The 15121-nt window shown below is 46.8% G+C and overlaps 1 protein-coding gene across 1 annotated transcript in view; it reads right to left on the minus strand.

Moving 5' to 3' along the window:
• SMO (smoothened, frizzled class receptor) overlaps positions 1–15121 on the minus strand; it is a 174989-nt gene that overhangs the window by 129990 nt on the left and 29878 nt on the right. Inside the window, exons 2-4 of the mRNA XM_078677665.1 lie at positions 10197–10402; positions 7280–7489; positions 1762–1934 (exon numbers count right to left, since the gene is read on the minus strand). Of these exons, the coding sequence (XP_078533791.1) occupies positions 1762–1934; positions 7280–7489; positions 10197–10402 (589 nt within the window). The remainder of the gene's footprint in view (positions 1–1761; positions 1935–7279; positions 7490–10196; positions 10403–15121) is intronic.

Below are 15121 nucleotides of genomic sequence, written 5' to 3' on the forward strand. Positions count from 1 at the left end.
CTTTTTGGGACCCTGTGTGCTCCTGTGTTCTTATAGTTAAGGATACTTCGGGTGCCATTTGCGCACCTCTGTGCACTGGTGTTTCCGGGACTTTCATCAGTGTACGGCTCCTGCCCCTTGCTGTTCTCTTCACAAGCTGGGCCTTCACACAAGCGAGGGCTGCAGTCCAGCTGCCTGTAAAGAGTGACTCTGGGTCTTGCTTACTTCTGAGGTACAAGCCAGTGACGTGACATAGGCCCCTGCGTTGCGGGGGAGCTCCAATTGCCCCCTCAGCTCAGTACCCTGGCCAGATTGCTCCTGGAGTCCAGAGGGCCCCCCCTCCACATACCTTGCAGGACCCCCCCTCTCAAGTTTCGTTACGCCACTGGTAGAAGCCATGAGAAAGAAGCTGGTAACTACGGCCTGTACTGCTGGCCGGTAGAAGGCCGCTGAAACTAAAGCCCGGGACGGAGAGCTTTGTTTTTGGCAACTTGAGGTAAAATCGGTGGTTAATTTGGATAAGTGCCTGGGCTCTTCAGGAGACAATTTGAACCAGCTCATTTCTCCTTTTAACGCCGCCTAAAATGGAACTAACACCCATGAAAATGGGGAGCGGTTGAGGCGTTATGGCCCGAGCTGCTGACTTCGGAGCTGGGGAACCAGGTTCGTGTCTGTAAATGAATGTGTCCTTAGCCAGTGCTCATGAAAAGCGCCGGTGTGATGAGTAAGTGAGGGCCACCTGTCCAAATTAAGCACCCTACAACCCCTTAGGTTGCATGGGAACCGCACAAAACAAAATGAACTTGCTAATTAGCATAATGCCCTTTAGAGCCTTGTGTATTTGAAGGTGTGGTATTCCCTATGTCATCTAGAACTTTCCCATGTCACTCTATGACCATGACTCCCTGTCATCTGGAACCTCTCCATGTCATTTAGAATGGTCTGTAGAGCTTAGAGTGTTTTCCCTTGATTGTAACAGTTACTACCTGACTGAGGGTATGAAGACTTGTACTGCTACCTGTGGTTGTCAAGCTGTTCTTCTTGTGAATAAATCTACTTGAACCTACTTCCAGTGTAACTGCCTTACTACAGAAGGTGATGCTCTTTTAAATATATATTATTAATGACAAATTAAGGACACTAACTGGAGATGAAGGAAGCGGTCTGATGTTACTTTTGTGACTCTCTGCATAGTGAGATATGTTACATGATGGTGGTTTTGCTGCACAGTGATTCCTGAGACAAGACTGCCCACTGGTTAGTATACGAACCGTGAAGGCCTATAGGTAACACTGTTTGCTGTGTGGACAAAGCAGCCTTCAGCTATCAGAGACTACCGAACACCATTGGTTCATAGCATTGGGAAGTGCCGGAAAAGCCAGGCAATGAAAAAGCAGGTTTGTCACAGGATGGGAAATGAGAGACGAGTCTGGGGGAGCCTGGAGGAGAATATGTATAAAAGTCATAACGGGGCAGCAACGGGAGAATATTTTTGGACTAGACGAGATTAAAGCTTGGGGAGCAAGGACAACAGAAAATACATTACACCATTAGAACAACTCTGCCACATAATATCTCACTAAACGTGTTCACAGTATTTACTACAATCGGAAGCAGACTTTACCAAATACATTTCTGAGCCCGATTAATAGATTGCAGATTAAAGTATACAAAGCAAATTATCAGTTGGTTCATACTAAAAAGAACATTCTGGCTGGTCTTGGGATTTCCACGGGTCTTCCCCATCCCCACCAGTCAAGTAATTAAATGAGCGTCACTTACGTTGGCTCCCCCAGCCTCATGGTTCCGTCCGCCCTGCAGACAATCTCCCCACGCGCCCCGTCCATGAACTGCGCCAGCCAGCCTATGCTGCCCACGAAGAAGCACGCGTTGACGTAGAAGAGGATGACGGCTGGATAGCGGTTAGAGTTCTTCCAATCAGAGACAAACGTGGCCTGCAGGAGGGGGGAGGGGAGACGAGAAATTAGAGGAAGGACAACAATCGAACTGGCAGGGCTGGGCCTGGCGTTCCTTGAAAATGCACCTAATCTGACCCAAGAACGTGTGAGTAAACAGATTTCCACAGTATAACTTGAGTAATCTCTGTGAGACCCGTGGTCAGAACAGGTTCACTTCTTTCTCTCAGTACTTTCCACCCCCAAAATATACAAGGACACAGGTGGCATAGTCCAGACCTCAGTGTGGAAACTGGACCCACTACTGTGCATTGGAAGCTGCCCGACATGAAGGGAATCTCACTGTAATCTGCCGCACTGTAGCACCCATCACACTGGGAAATGGGTTTACTGCAGAACCAGGTCAAGCCGGATGCAGGACATACTGCAGTGATCTCACACTGACTAGCTTCAGTGCAACACATTGCTATTTGACCTCAGTGCAGCAGGAGCTTCTCTTAATGCAGTGACATTCTGGGAGATCCTTTAGAGCACCGACACTCTGCCCTTTCTACAGTAGTACCATGCTGGAAACTGCTCGAACTACAGTGAGTTTCCACCTGGGCGGTTATTGATAAGCAGTATTACACAGCCACCTGCCCTTGCGGCTGTAACATCACACTGTAAACTGCCCTCAGTGTAGGAACCTCACATTCGGACCCGGTCTTAGGCAGAAGCAACCTCATAAAATGAGCTGGCCTTATATGGGAGCAATGAGGGAATGTAAAACAAACAACAAAATGCAAACTAAACAAACACAAAATCATGCAAACATCCCAGTCAGAAACAAAAAACAAACAATAACTTATATGAACATTAAAACAGAAAAAAGAAAACGGAATCGTGCGTTTCTAATGAGTAAAACAAAAATATCACTCGAGCGAGACAGGCATTTTAAAGTGACCTCGAGAACACGAGTAGTACGCTCTTGGGAACATTAGGAAACTCATCTGCGAAATATGGATTAACGAGTTGAAGAGGTTTCCATTTCCACCTTTGTACATTGCAGAAATACATTTTTACCAAACAGAATGTGGGATGAATCATAAGAGTTTAAAAAGAACAAGTAATGGCAAAGGCAATAGGTCTCGCCTTCGGAGCTGTTGGTTGTGTCTGAGAATGTTAACGATGCTGTCCAGCACCCACAACGATGTGCAGCATGATGAAAAGGAAGGCAAGAAAACTAAAAAGGTGCTATGACGCCTGCACATTTAAAAAAAATTATTATTTACTGATCCGAGTTGGATCGCAACCTTTAACAAGCATTTACAATGCAACGGTTTCGCCATTGCCAAAGTTAGAGCTATTGGCATTGTATCCCGAGCTACTATAAGTGATGTGATAGTCCATCAAAGACTGTCAGCAGTAAATACATCAGTGCATTAGGCAGGGTTGCCAGCAGTAAAGTAAATAAACACTATAAATTTGCATTGCATCTACACTGCTTATGCATAACAGCCATAGCAGCAGTCACCATGCACCAAGGTAACAATATGAGTGATACATCTCTCCAACTTAAATAACAGCTTTAAATTTATTTTGAAGATGTAAATGCTTTTTCTCCAAACATCACCCTGTCAGTTCTGAAAACACACACATTTTCGTCTCAAATATATGCATTTAAATTTTGACAAACTAATAATATTTCGACCAAGCAAAGGCTTTTATGTTTAGCAGGCTGCACATAAAAGAACTACTCATTGGTAGGCGGCGAGCTACTGGTAGCTCATAAGCCACTTGTTGGAGACGCCAGGTTTAAGTAGAAGGGAAAGCACTGTTGTGGAACTTGGCTGGTTCAATGGACTATGGGAAATAGGGTGGCCGCTGTCAGTCCCGGTCTGAGGCTAGATTTACAGTACAAAGAAAGGGGAAGTGAAAGGCCAGGCCATGGCTATTCTGAAAACGTTGCACCAGGGGTTACACGCCCTCTGTATCACGATCACCCGTCCCCTCACTCTTGTTCACTCTCTCTACACTCCTCCGAATCTCTTCCGTTTCTATCGCGATCGCCCATCTTCTCACCCCCCTCTCTAAGTCTTTTCCCCGTCGCTCTCTCTCTTCCCCTCTATTCACTCTCCCCTCTCTTCCTCGCCGCCCCTCTCTCTCTGGCGTTATTCTATTTCTATCCTGCAAGCCTCTCTTCTTGTTCCGCGGTATCCATCGGGGATTCACCTGTTATCGAGCGAAGCTGGCCTGTTCAAACCTTTTGGATTCCAGCGTACCGCAGAGCACAGGAGGACTTGCAACTCTACAGTTTGATTTCACACGCGCAGGAGCGCACTGTCAATACTACATATTGTCGAGCGTAGGAGCGCTTACATTCCTGCATTCATTTTCACACCTGCAGGAGCGCGTTGTCCTTTGTTGCCAATTGAGTGAGCACAGGAGCGCTCACCTTCACACATTTTATTTCTCACGCGCAGGAGCGCATTATCATATCTACCTATTGTGCAAGCGCAGGTACTGTAGGGCTGCAGGCTGGTACTTATTTATAATGTCATTATACCTTGCCAATGCTTGTTTCTTTCGTTGCTTCTGTTTTTCTGTTCTGGGACATCCTGCTTAGTCCGCCAGATAAAACATTAATTACATTTTTCATTTTCAAGCCGGATTGTCATATTTTTTCCTACAGCGAAAGGCATATCAAAATGTGTTTATGTTTTCATCGGGTTCGCATGCCTAACAAGGAAATGGATGAATGGATTTGAACTGGCACCTGCGGGTAAGTTCTGTGCCAGCTGGTTGAATGTGCACGTGTTTAATATCTAAAATTAAAACATCGCAAGCTTTTCGGCACGGGGTTGGGAGGGGGAAGAGGGGAGTGATGGCTCAGTGACTTATAACACGTACAGCAAGCATCTGTGTAACTGTGTTTGACACCATCAGGAGATTGAATGCAGCGATTTCAGCCCCACGAACCCCTTTGGGGCGATCATGGCAAATACAGCAAAAGCGCCTCCTCCCTCCACGCCTCCTGGTTGGCGCTATGCAGACCTTGCAGCTCCCATTCCAGGACGCACTTCCATCCGGGGCTTTGCGGCAGGGGGGCTGGTGGTGTAATCTCCCCCTGCGGAGCGGGGGAGGCGCTCTCCCTGTCATGGAATTAATGGCCGAGACCAGCAGCCTCCCATTACCAGGCACAGAAGACGAGCCGAGCCAGCGGGGACCCTCGGAGAACAGATGTTCGAGGGGAGCAGAATCAATGAATTCCATATGAGCTTGATTATGACCCACCCACACCCGGCTCCGGCGTCGTTAAAGCTAGCCACCCATCAGCGGAAGCGGCGGTGCCCGGGATGCGGCGCTGTATGGAGTCCAGGCGCTGCGGCTGCAGGGGCGGGAGAGCTGCCAGGAGGAAGGGGCTTCGGAGATGCTGCGGCACGGAGCCCCCAGAAGGAAACTTCCAGAACTTTCAGACGGGTTACAAGTCACTTCCATAAAACCTCCAAATCTCACCCTCTGCTGAGTGGGCAGGGCTAGCGCAAGACGCGTGCCCACCATACGCAGTCATATTTTGCCACCACCCTTTGCTGCCACTCAGCTGGTGGCATTTGGGCCTAGATGGAAGTCTACCCCAGTGGCACCTCAGGCAGCCATGTGCAACTTTTTTTTGCACTAATACCAGCTCAATAGGAAATAGTTTCAGGATGTTAAGGTCAGTTTATCCAGTTGCAGGACGTGACATCATCAGTGTGGGCAATACGAGAGTTGTGAGATAGTGATCAACAGAGCATTCGAAAATGCTTCAACACTTAGGTGTGCTATCGATCTGGGTGTTTGGAAAACAAAAAAACTTAAAAAGGATCGATCAAAAAGATAACAAGAAACAAGTCAGGTCCCGGGCCGGCAGCCAATCACAGCGCGGCCTGGGGAATGACGTCACGGGGGTGTCCCGGGCCGGCAGCCAATCACAGCGCGGCCGGGGGAATGACGTCACGGGGGTGTCCCGGGCCGGCAGCCAATCACAGCGCGGCCCAGGCAACAAGGGGCGGGACTTAAAAAAAGAGTCAGAAACGCCCACGATTCGCGTCGTGACGGGGGAAACAGTGATGGACAACCATGTCTTCCAATGGCTAGCCTCCATTTATGGAGCTAGTCAATGGAAGAAGGGGCGGGTTCAAGTCCCCCATACTGGTCTAACATTAGATTTCGCCTGCGCGAACGCTGCTGCGCAGCGGATGCCAGGCGAAACCTAAAAATGTAGCATAAAAGCGTTTTTCTTTCCCCAAGGTCAGGGAAGCAACTTGGAGGTCGTGGGTGCAATACAGAGGTATCGAGTGGGGGAGAAGGGGGGGAGGGGGTACATGACATGGGCAAGAGAGAGCAACGTAAAGCACAGGGGTAGAGGGCATATGGACGAGAAAGCAACGCTTGCCACAGTTGTCATAAGAAGCACACGAGGGCAACATAGGGGAATGGAGATACACACAGGTGAGAGAGCAGCATTGAGTGCGGTGGAAGTGAGGGAAAGAAGTACATGAGGGAGACAGCTGAAAACACATGCACTCTCATGGACTGCTTAACCAAAAAGAAAAAGTAGTGCTTAAAAGGTAAACAGTTGAAGGACACAGATAATGAGGCTAGGCTCCACGGTAGGGACAACACAAGAAGTAACGCAGAGGCTTTTTTTCCCCAAAGGTAAATGTGGGAAGCATCACAGAGGTCATGGATGCAACATGGAGTGCGTGGGTGGGGAGAAGCAACACAGAGGGGGCGGATGCAACACCGAGGGTGAGGGAGCAGTAAATGACACGGCAGGAGAAAGCAATGTGGAGCACAGGGGAAAATGGCAAGAGCGAACAACGTGGAGCGGAGGGAAAAACATATGGGCGAGAAAGCAAAGCCATCCGGGGGAAAGGGGTTTATAAGAAGCACACATGGTCAAGGGCAACAGAGAAGGGGGTGGAGGAGAGAAGCACAGGTGAGAGAGAGCAAATCAACGGAGGTGGGGGAAAGACACGAGGGAGACAGCTGGAAGGCACAAGCACTCCCAGGGACTGCTTAACCAAATACAAAAAATGAGAGCTTGAAAAATAAGGAGTGAAAGGACACAAGTAATGACTCCACGCTTCAGGAGAGGAACAAACACAAGAAGACAGGAAGCTAAGAAATAAAAGAGCAAGCAAATAAGAGTGATAATAAACCTAACCAATGGCAAGCAATGGGCGGGCTTTAGACCCACTGAAAGCGGACAATAAGTCTTTTAGCAAACAGACAACTTGAGCGGTCTGGTAGGCGAGACCTAAAAAGGTCAAATAAAATGAGGCTAATAATCCAAAAGTAACGATAGTGGTTTCTTATCACAGAGGACCTCAGCCACACTCCCGATCCGAGGTTGGACTCACCAGCGTAAAGAAGGTACAAAATACTGTGATGGAGCTGAACGCAGCGATGTAGCCATGCATCTCACTGTGCTCCCGCTCGGTGAAGAGAGGGTTTTGGCACTGTATTCCGCAGCCCTCAACGTCTTCGTACCAGCTCTTGGGGTTATCCGTCCGCACTAGAGGCGACTCACACTGGCCTGAGCTGTTAAACTTTATATTTTGCACTTCATTCTGAAGGAAAAAAGGTAAAAGGTTATGGGACAATTCTTATAAAGGACACCCAAAGAACAGCAAAAAGCTGAACACCCACCATCACAGCCATATGTGTACCTTTCCTTGGTTAGTTTACTTTATATTCATTGCTATGGTTCACCGATTGTATATCACCATATCAAGGTCAAGTAAATCAACCTGCACATACAATGACTACCAACTTGTCATCCAGGTAAGCATACCTAGAGAATCAGTTACAATTCTTGCCTCCACATGAATTTATCAAGATGCTAAATTGTTAGCCGATATTGTGGAGTCGATATATGGGCAGTTCCACATTTAATCTACAATACTGTGTTGATTCCCTTACTTTTTAGTGTTACCTACTCTGGTCCTACTGCCAGTTGAGCAAATACTTAAGTTACAGTAAGTCATCTATTTCTACTCCACACTTCCCAAATGCAAGTCAACAGAAAAATAACAGTCGAATGTGCAATATTTTCTTTGAGGAGACAGGGTCCGCTTCTATTCAAAGTTATAAAAGTCGCTGAGGCATTACCCTTACAACATAGAGAAGTTAATTTTGAAAAGATGAAAGTGGTGGCCAGCTTCGGTGGACTCAAGGTGGCGATAAAATAAATGTTTTGGTCGAGCTGATATTTTTCACGCTCTGAGATCAGTGGCATTAATGCTCAGGTACGTGTAAGTGTGTTGCATGGGGACACAAGGTCATCTTGTAGTTATTTTGCACTAACTGTTTGGTACATGTGAATTCTGTCACACAGTTCACCATAGGGGTCACAGAGATGGTATAACATAGTCCACCTCCAGATAGTTGCACAGAGGCATGATTAGAAGGGCGGCTTGCAGTTATTTCGCACTAGGGTTTGGGCATACGTGAACCCAGTTATGCGTTCACTTTATAGGTCATTCAAACGGAAGGGTATCGCTCACTTTCACAATGATTGCACAGAGGTATGACTTGCAGCATGTACGGTTGCACTAGCGCACCTTGGATTCAAATGTGCACTGGAGGTTATTTTTCAATTTCGAGACAAAAATAAAGCTACACAAAATGCCTTTTTTTCCATGTTCCTGAGGGGTACAAATCAGATCATTTATTGAAATGTTTTCCTTACAGTTCCCCTGACGAACCCGGAATGCATTGGGGAAAAAGAAGACACTTAGTTTTGAAAATCACCGTTATACATTTCGTAATGTGATGTCACATTGTCAAAGAGATAACCATATGTACTTTTGTACATCGTTTGATTGTAAATGTAAATGTTGATGCAACTCTCAAAGCAAAATTGTTAATACAGAGATTAATTAACAATCTCAAGAAATGGTTTAATTTGTTTCTTTGGTTAAGCACGATTACCATTGGGTTGAAGCTTACAGGTCCATTAGTTGTTTGCCTTGTATGTTGTGTACATTTTCTGTACTCCAATTGGACCGCTTCAAGCACCACCATCCTGGTGGGACCCCATCTAAAACTGCAGCAGACAGAAGATACTTGATATAGTTTAGGAGGTTGGCTGCAACTAGAAACAACATGGGTTCATACTGTGTAAAAACCAACTTTCTGCATTGAAGTCTTACACCACATGAGCTGGTAGGTCCTTCTGCTAGACTAATCCTCTGAGAAACCCCAAGTGCAAAGACTGACAATACCCTCCTACCTATCCCTGCCAATAAAGTGGGGCTTCAGTGCAGCAACTTCGCCCCAATCTTCTTTACATTTTCCATCTTGACAATCTCATCAAAATGTTAGGATATAATAGGGACAATCTCCAATCCTGAGTAAAGGTAACAGTCCAATCCTGGCATATGCAGATGTCACTGTCTTGAATAGAACACCTCTGACCTGGGCACATATATCCACAGACAAATAACCAAAACCATCTCCTGGCATGCAGCTCCCGGATGGCCCTAAAATGGTACTTCTGTCAAAGTTTGCGATCCAGGATTTCTGGAGTCTGCAACTTTCATTGACGCTTCAACGGCTCAAGTTTCTCCTAAATAATAGCAAATATACAAGGGTAAAACTGCTATTTTGTTAAGGACAAGCTATTATTCAACAGGCAAAACATCTCTGGGGCGTCTTTTTGAATAAAAAAGCACTTAAACATGAAAAGAACAATTAGAGACTCTAGACCTAGTGCACTGGGCTTGTGACCCTCAGTAAGAACACTAGTACCTTCTGCTTGGAGAATGTTTGTGTAGAAAGACTGAATTTCGATTGGTTCTTCTTTGCAGTGCCTTATGTTGTATTCCTTTAATTCATATAGTATAATCATTAGATGATAAGCTCTCGATTGGTCCCTACTTTCTTCCTTGATGTAAACTATACGTGCGTATGGGTTTGATTGCATTCCTTATTCAGGCACAATTAATTTGCCATCTAAAAATTTCTTTTTTAAATAAGGGTCAGAAGAAACCATCAAAAGGAAACATAAAGCACTTTACAAATTTTTTAAAAAAGATGTATAGATTACTAGCGCCTGCACCATTTTTGTGTCTAAGAGCCAACATGGCATTGAAGCTAACTTTTATCTGCACAGATGTGGGCAGATGATTTAATCGTTTTCTTAAAACTGCAACAACTAGATGGGGCTCTTTTAGAGCACTTTGTGAGTGTACATGGTCGCTCTGCTCTGCGTTGTAAGTCAAGGAGCAGAGCACCGCCCAGCCCCCTCTCCCCCCGGCTCCTTGTCGTCCTTACCGTGCACCCTTCCGGGAAGCGCGGAGTGCTGCACTTCAGGAAGTCGGGCCAGCCTCGCTCGCGCTCCACAATGGCGCAGGGCCCGCGTGTGGCCTGGCACAGGCCCTGGCTGGGCAGCTCCACCTTGCCGCCCTCACACTTCGGCATATAAACAGCACACAGGAGGGGTTGGATGACATCCCAGCAACGGGGGGCGTTCCGGAGACCTGCACAGAGACGGAAACAATGTTATTACATGTCGGCCATCAGAGCGCCTAGTTAAAACCGCAGGCAGCTACGCTCCAGTTCCTCACAGGCACCTAAGAAGTGTGTGCATCGGTCAGACTACGCCCACCCCAGCAAGGACAGAGATGCCTGGTCCCACCAGCGAATAAAAGCACCCCTTAAAGTACTTCAAAACTTAAAAAATGTGTTCCAAGGCATCCTATTTGAAAATGTATTGATGAGGAGAGCATTTATTTTTTTTCTATTCCTATCCCTCATTCCGGTTATGCTTATCTCCGCCTCGATATTTTTTCTCTCTACCTAATGTCCCCTCTCCTCACTCTCCTTCACTCCACCCTCTACATTTAAACAATCACGCGCACACTTTTTCACCTGCCCTAGTACACAGTCGCCCAATTCTAAAAGAGTTTGGTGAAAACCTCATGGAAACTCCCTGCTTATTTAGAAAATGTTGCCTTTTTCTCTCCTGCTTCACTTTAATGCAAGGGCCCCGGCACAGGCCACACTCTGATCAAGAATATTATGCATAGCAAACCTCCTATGCAAAGTTCCTAAATGCTGTAAAGCTTACGTTCACCGCTCACATTCTTAACATCTGATTAATGAGATATATCTTTTGACCAGTGATGCATAGTGCAACCGACCTTTTAGTTTTGTGCTAAATTCCCTGCAGGCCGAGCTGTCAGGGTGTGACAGGAGCAGCCCCACACCTCGCCAGGTGGAGGGCGTTCCACAAGCCTGTGCACCCGGGGGTCCTTCGGACACACCTGTTGTCGCCTGGGATTTATGGACCCTACGCCCAGTGTGTCTCCTCGTGAACCCATCTTTGGAAGTAAAAAACCTGTGGGGGTGCTGGGGATTTATGGCAAGAGCTGGATGGGGTTTCTTCTGAAGGACCACCTAGAGCTCTGGCCAAGCAAGACCACCCAGAAGAGATGCTACAAATGCCACACCGACCAATGGCTTGCCTTTCAGCAGGCACAGGAGTGTTATCACAGAGATGCAACTGGCCCCATTTCATCTGCAACACCTTCATCCAGTCCTGGGTTTAAGCCCATCGCTCTTCACACACTGGGGCTTGTAGATCAATTTTTTCCTTAGACCTTCGGGCCCACAAACCTCATCACGTCAGGACGGAAAAAGGTGAACTTTATGTCATGGTCCTTTGGACTAGGCCGGGGCCCAAAGATCTGCTCGGAAGCCTGCAGCCGGCACTGTCCAATGTCGGAGGGTGTCTCATACCGCGTTTCACACTTTTGTCTTTTTCTGTCTAGCACAGAGTCAAAGTCTGACAAGGATAAATAAGGGCTGACCCCCAAAAATGAGTGCTGGTGGGTCCCACCTGCAACCACTGCCTCAAAATAAGCACTGCTAGCAAGACCTAGTGATTTAGTCTTACATTAAGGGTCAGTCCTCTGACCCCTTTTGAGCAAAGCCTACACCACATAAACGATCATGTCTATGAAGAGGAATGAGGCCGTCACCTGTGCTGCCCAGGAGTTGGCGTCATTTCTTTAGTTCAGGGCCCAAGGATCATCCCAATGTAATGCTATTACTCTTTTTGCCAACATTAACTCCAGTGCTATCAACTGTATGTTTGCCATTTGTACAGATTTACAATTGCCCAATTAAAGAAGACTCATAGTTCTCACAGTCCAAGTAGACAGCTCTTTCAAAAACCATTCCCAAAAAAAGCCCATGATCACGGAGCACTCGCACACTATACGGGGAAAGCCTGCAGCGTGACACCCACACCTATAGCATTTAGCTTCTACTCCAGGATTGTTTCTACACGTCACTCTAGGCTGGATCTATGCGTGGGTCAAAAATAGTAATTGAATTACTTTTAATAAGGTTTACTGGACACTATCTTAGTATGCAGACACATCTTACTCCTGACTTTGTCACACGTGGCTCTAAAGAGATCCCGCTCTCATGCATCTCTGTTCTCCTTTCCCTTGGAGTTAGAGCGCAAGGTAGCTTCGTGCGAAATAGTTATCTTCTCCTTGCACGGTCTTAAATTAGACATTTTGGACATTACCCAATTGTCAAGTTGTTAAGATAAAAAAATCTCAGCCATGCCTTTCTAACTGTGACACCAAGAATTGACACACTCCAAAGCCCGTGCATCATGGAACTGATCACTTGACCTAACACGTTGATTGAGGTAGAGATCACCAGATACGGAGCATGCTTCAACTACAGTAAGCAACCACTAGAAGCACAAGCTCCACCAAATACTTCCTTCCCAAACAGCGAGATAGTCTCACAATAACCAATTGTATCCACATCCAATCACACTTTACACTTTTACAAGGGCACAAAAATGCTGTATTGCTGCACCAATAATCAATGCCACTATTCGTGCTGTGCTTCAAAGTTCAGGAGCTCCAAGTAGACGTTCTTCATGAGTACTACTGCAATATAGTCTCAGAACTAGCATATCCAACCTCTTGAACCAGTCCTTAGGCATCAGTATCGGTATCACCTAAAACAGCGCATCCTCGGCAGATTCATTATTTTGGCCTACACTTTCTAACCATTAACAGAGGTTAGGTTTTTGGCCCAGAGGCTAACGAAGTCTCCTATTTAAACAATACATTTCCTTTTCCATATTTAAGCTATGCATTCATTGGGACTTGTATGAATCTGAACTCTCAGAGAATCTGAACTCTCAGATAGCAAGGATAAGTGGTCGATATTGAATTCCCAGATTCAAGACTGTCTCACCTGAGCATCCTGACAAAGGCAATACAACTAATTTATCAGAAACCATTCTCATCCCGGGGACCAGGCAAATTCCTTTACTGTTTCCATCGTTTCTTTACTCAGCAGGCCTGGTTTATACACCTTTTACAATAAGTCTTCATGCAGAGATGAGGTGCTAGTTAGAAACCACCCAAGTCACCTGGATGCCAAGGCAAAATCCCAAAGCACCAAGTTTTGGCAAACCCAATAAGTCTCGCCTATGCAAGAGCTATTGGTTTTGACAACGTGTTTTAGCTAGAGGTGGGGAAAACTCATGGAGCTTTTCTCCACGGAATTCTGCGGAGTTAATGAAAAACTCCATGAGATTCTGCGTAGTTCTGCCCACCTGAGCTGCACTGAATACCTTGTATGAGCTGCGACATATCAGTCACTTTATACTTTAAACAAGGCAGCTAACAGCAGCGCCAGTTGTTTTTAGTGAGCAAACAGATGCTTTTCTTGAGGTCCATAGTGGAGGCACCTGACTGGGCTGCTGCTGGTGGACTATGCTTCAAGGTGGGAGGCTGATGGTTTCATGACCCGAGGTCAAAACGTTTCAGCATCGGATTAAATAAGGCACATCAGAAGAATACTACACTTTTCGCAGCTTAATATGCACGGATTTGTGTGTCCACTGGTGCTTTGGAAAGAACAGAGCAGCAAGGTATTAACAGACATGCGGTATACTATTTTATACGGTAGTGCGGTGCAGAATAGTAATGGGGCATGATTGCCCACAGTGCGGTGGCCTAGTTTGTTCTGCAGATGCTGCGAACACTGTGCCCCCGGCTCATCACTTATACTCATCATGTCTCTCCAACCACTCACAGTGCACACCTCCAGCCCACCACCCCTGCAGACACCTCTGTTTTGAGTAGCTTCTATACCCCCCCCCCCCCGACAGCTGTGCCTTCCCCGCCCATACTGTGGACATACAGAGCTCTGCGGTTCGCCTGCCCGGACTACAAAGCGCCCTGATGACGTCAACTGATGAGAAACTAAAGGGCCTACCACACTCATGTTTAAAGTTGAACCCACTTACTTTCAGGTGGGTGACACTGTAGCGCTCAGAATCTGAAGCTTCACCACTTTGCCTCTTTTTAAAAAGAGTAACCACCCAATCCTGCACGAAGACGCATGTTGCCTTATGTTGAGAAGGCTGCTACTATAAAAGAGTGGCACAGGTCATACATTCTCAGTTGATAAGTGCACTGTCAGGTTTCACTATGGCCATAGAAACATGCGATGTAGCAAAATGTCGAAAAGAAGTCTAACTTATCAAATGGTGTGGAAAACAATTAAGCAGCAGGGATCATCGCAGCCTACGACACAAACCGGCCTACCAATTAAACCAAGGCTTGCCACATCTATTGGGGACAACCCTAAAACTTCCCCATACCCCTGTTACAGCAGTAACACAATGGTTTTGCTCACTGGCAGTATAGCGTTTTTAGGTCGAGCTGACGTTAGCATTCATGCGAAGCATGAATGCTGTCAGCTCGACAACTAATGTGATCCGTTTTCAGGAGAGTGGACACCAAAGTGTTACGAGCGTTTTCAGTGTCGGATTTGACCTCGGGAGCGAGCGTCTGGTAGCTGCGCATGCGCAAAGCCGCTGCGCATGCGCAAAGCCCTTGCTCACACACAGGCAGCCCCCACCTCTCTGCATGCACGCACGCACACACACACACACACACACACACACACACACACACAGGCGCGCGCATGCACACGCAGGCATACAGCACCCATACAGGCACACATACAGGCACACTATCCCCTACCTCGCATTCTCTCTCAATCACACACAGTCACGCATGTGCACACACGTTCCCTCGCGCACACACTCCCCCCCCCCCACGCATACAAACAGGCACGCACGCACTTTACATCAGCCCTGGGTCCCACTCACCAACTGCGCTCTTCCGGCGGGGCTCCTCACGGCGCGTCTC

The sequence above is a fragment of the Lissotriton helveticus genome, chromosome 1_1 (assembly GCF_964261635.1).
Source record: "Lissotriton helveticus chromosome 1_1, aLisHel1.1, whole genome shotgun sequence".
Taxonomy (NCBI): domain Eukaryota; kingdom Metazoa; phylum Chordata; class Amphibia; order Caudata; family Salamandridae; genus Lissotriton; species Lissotriton helveticus.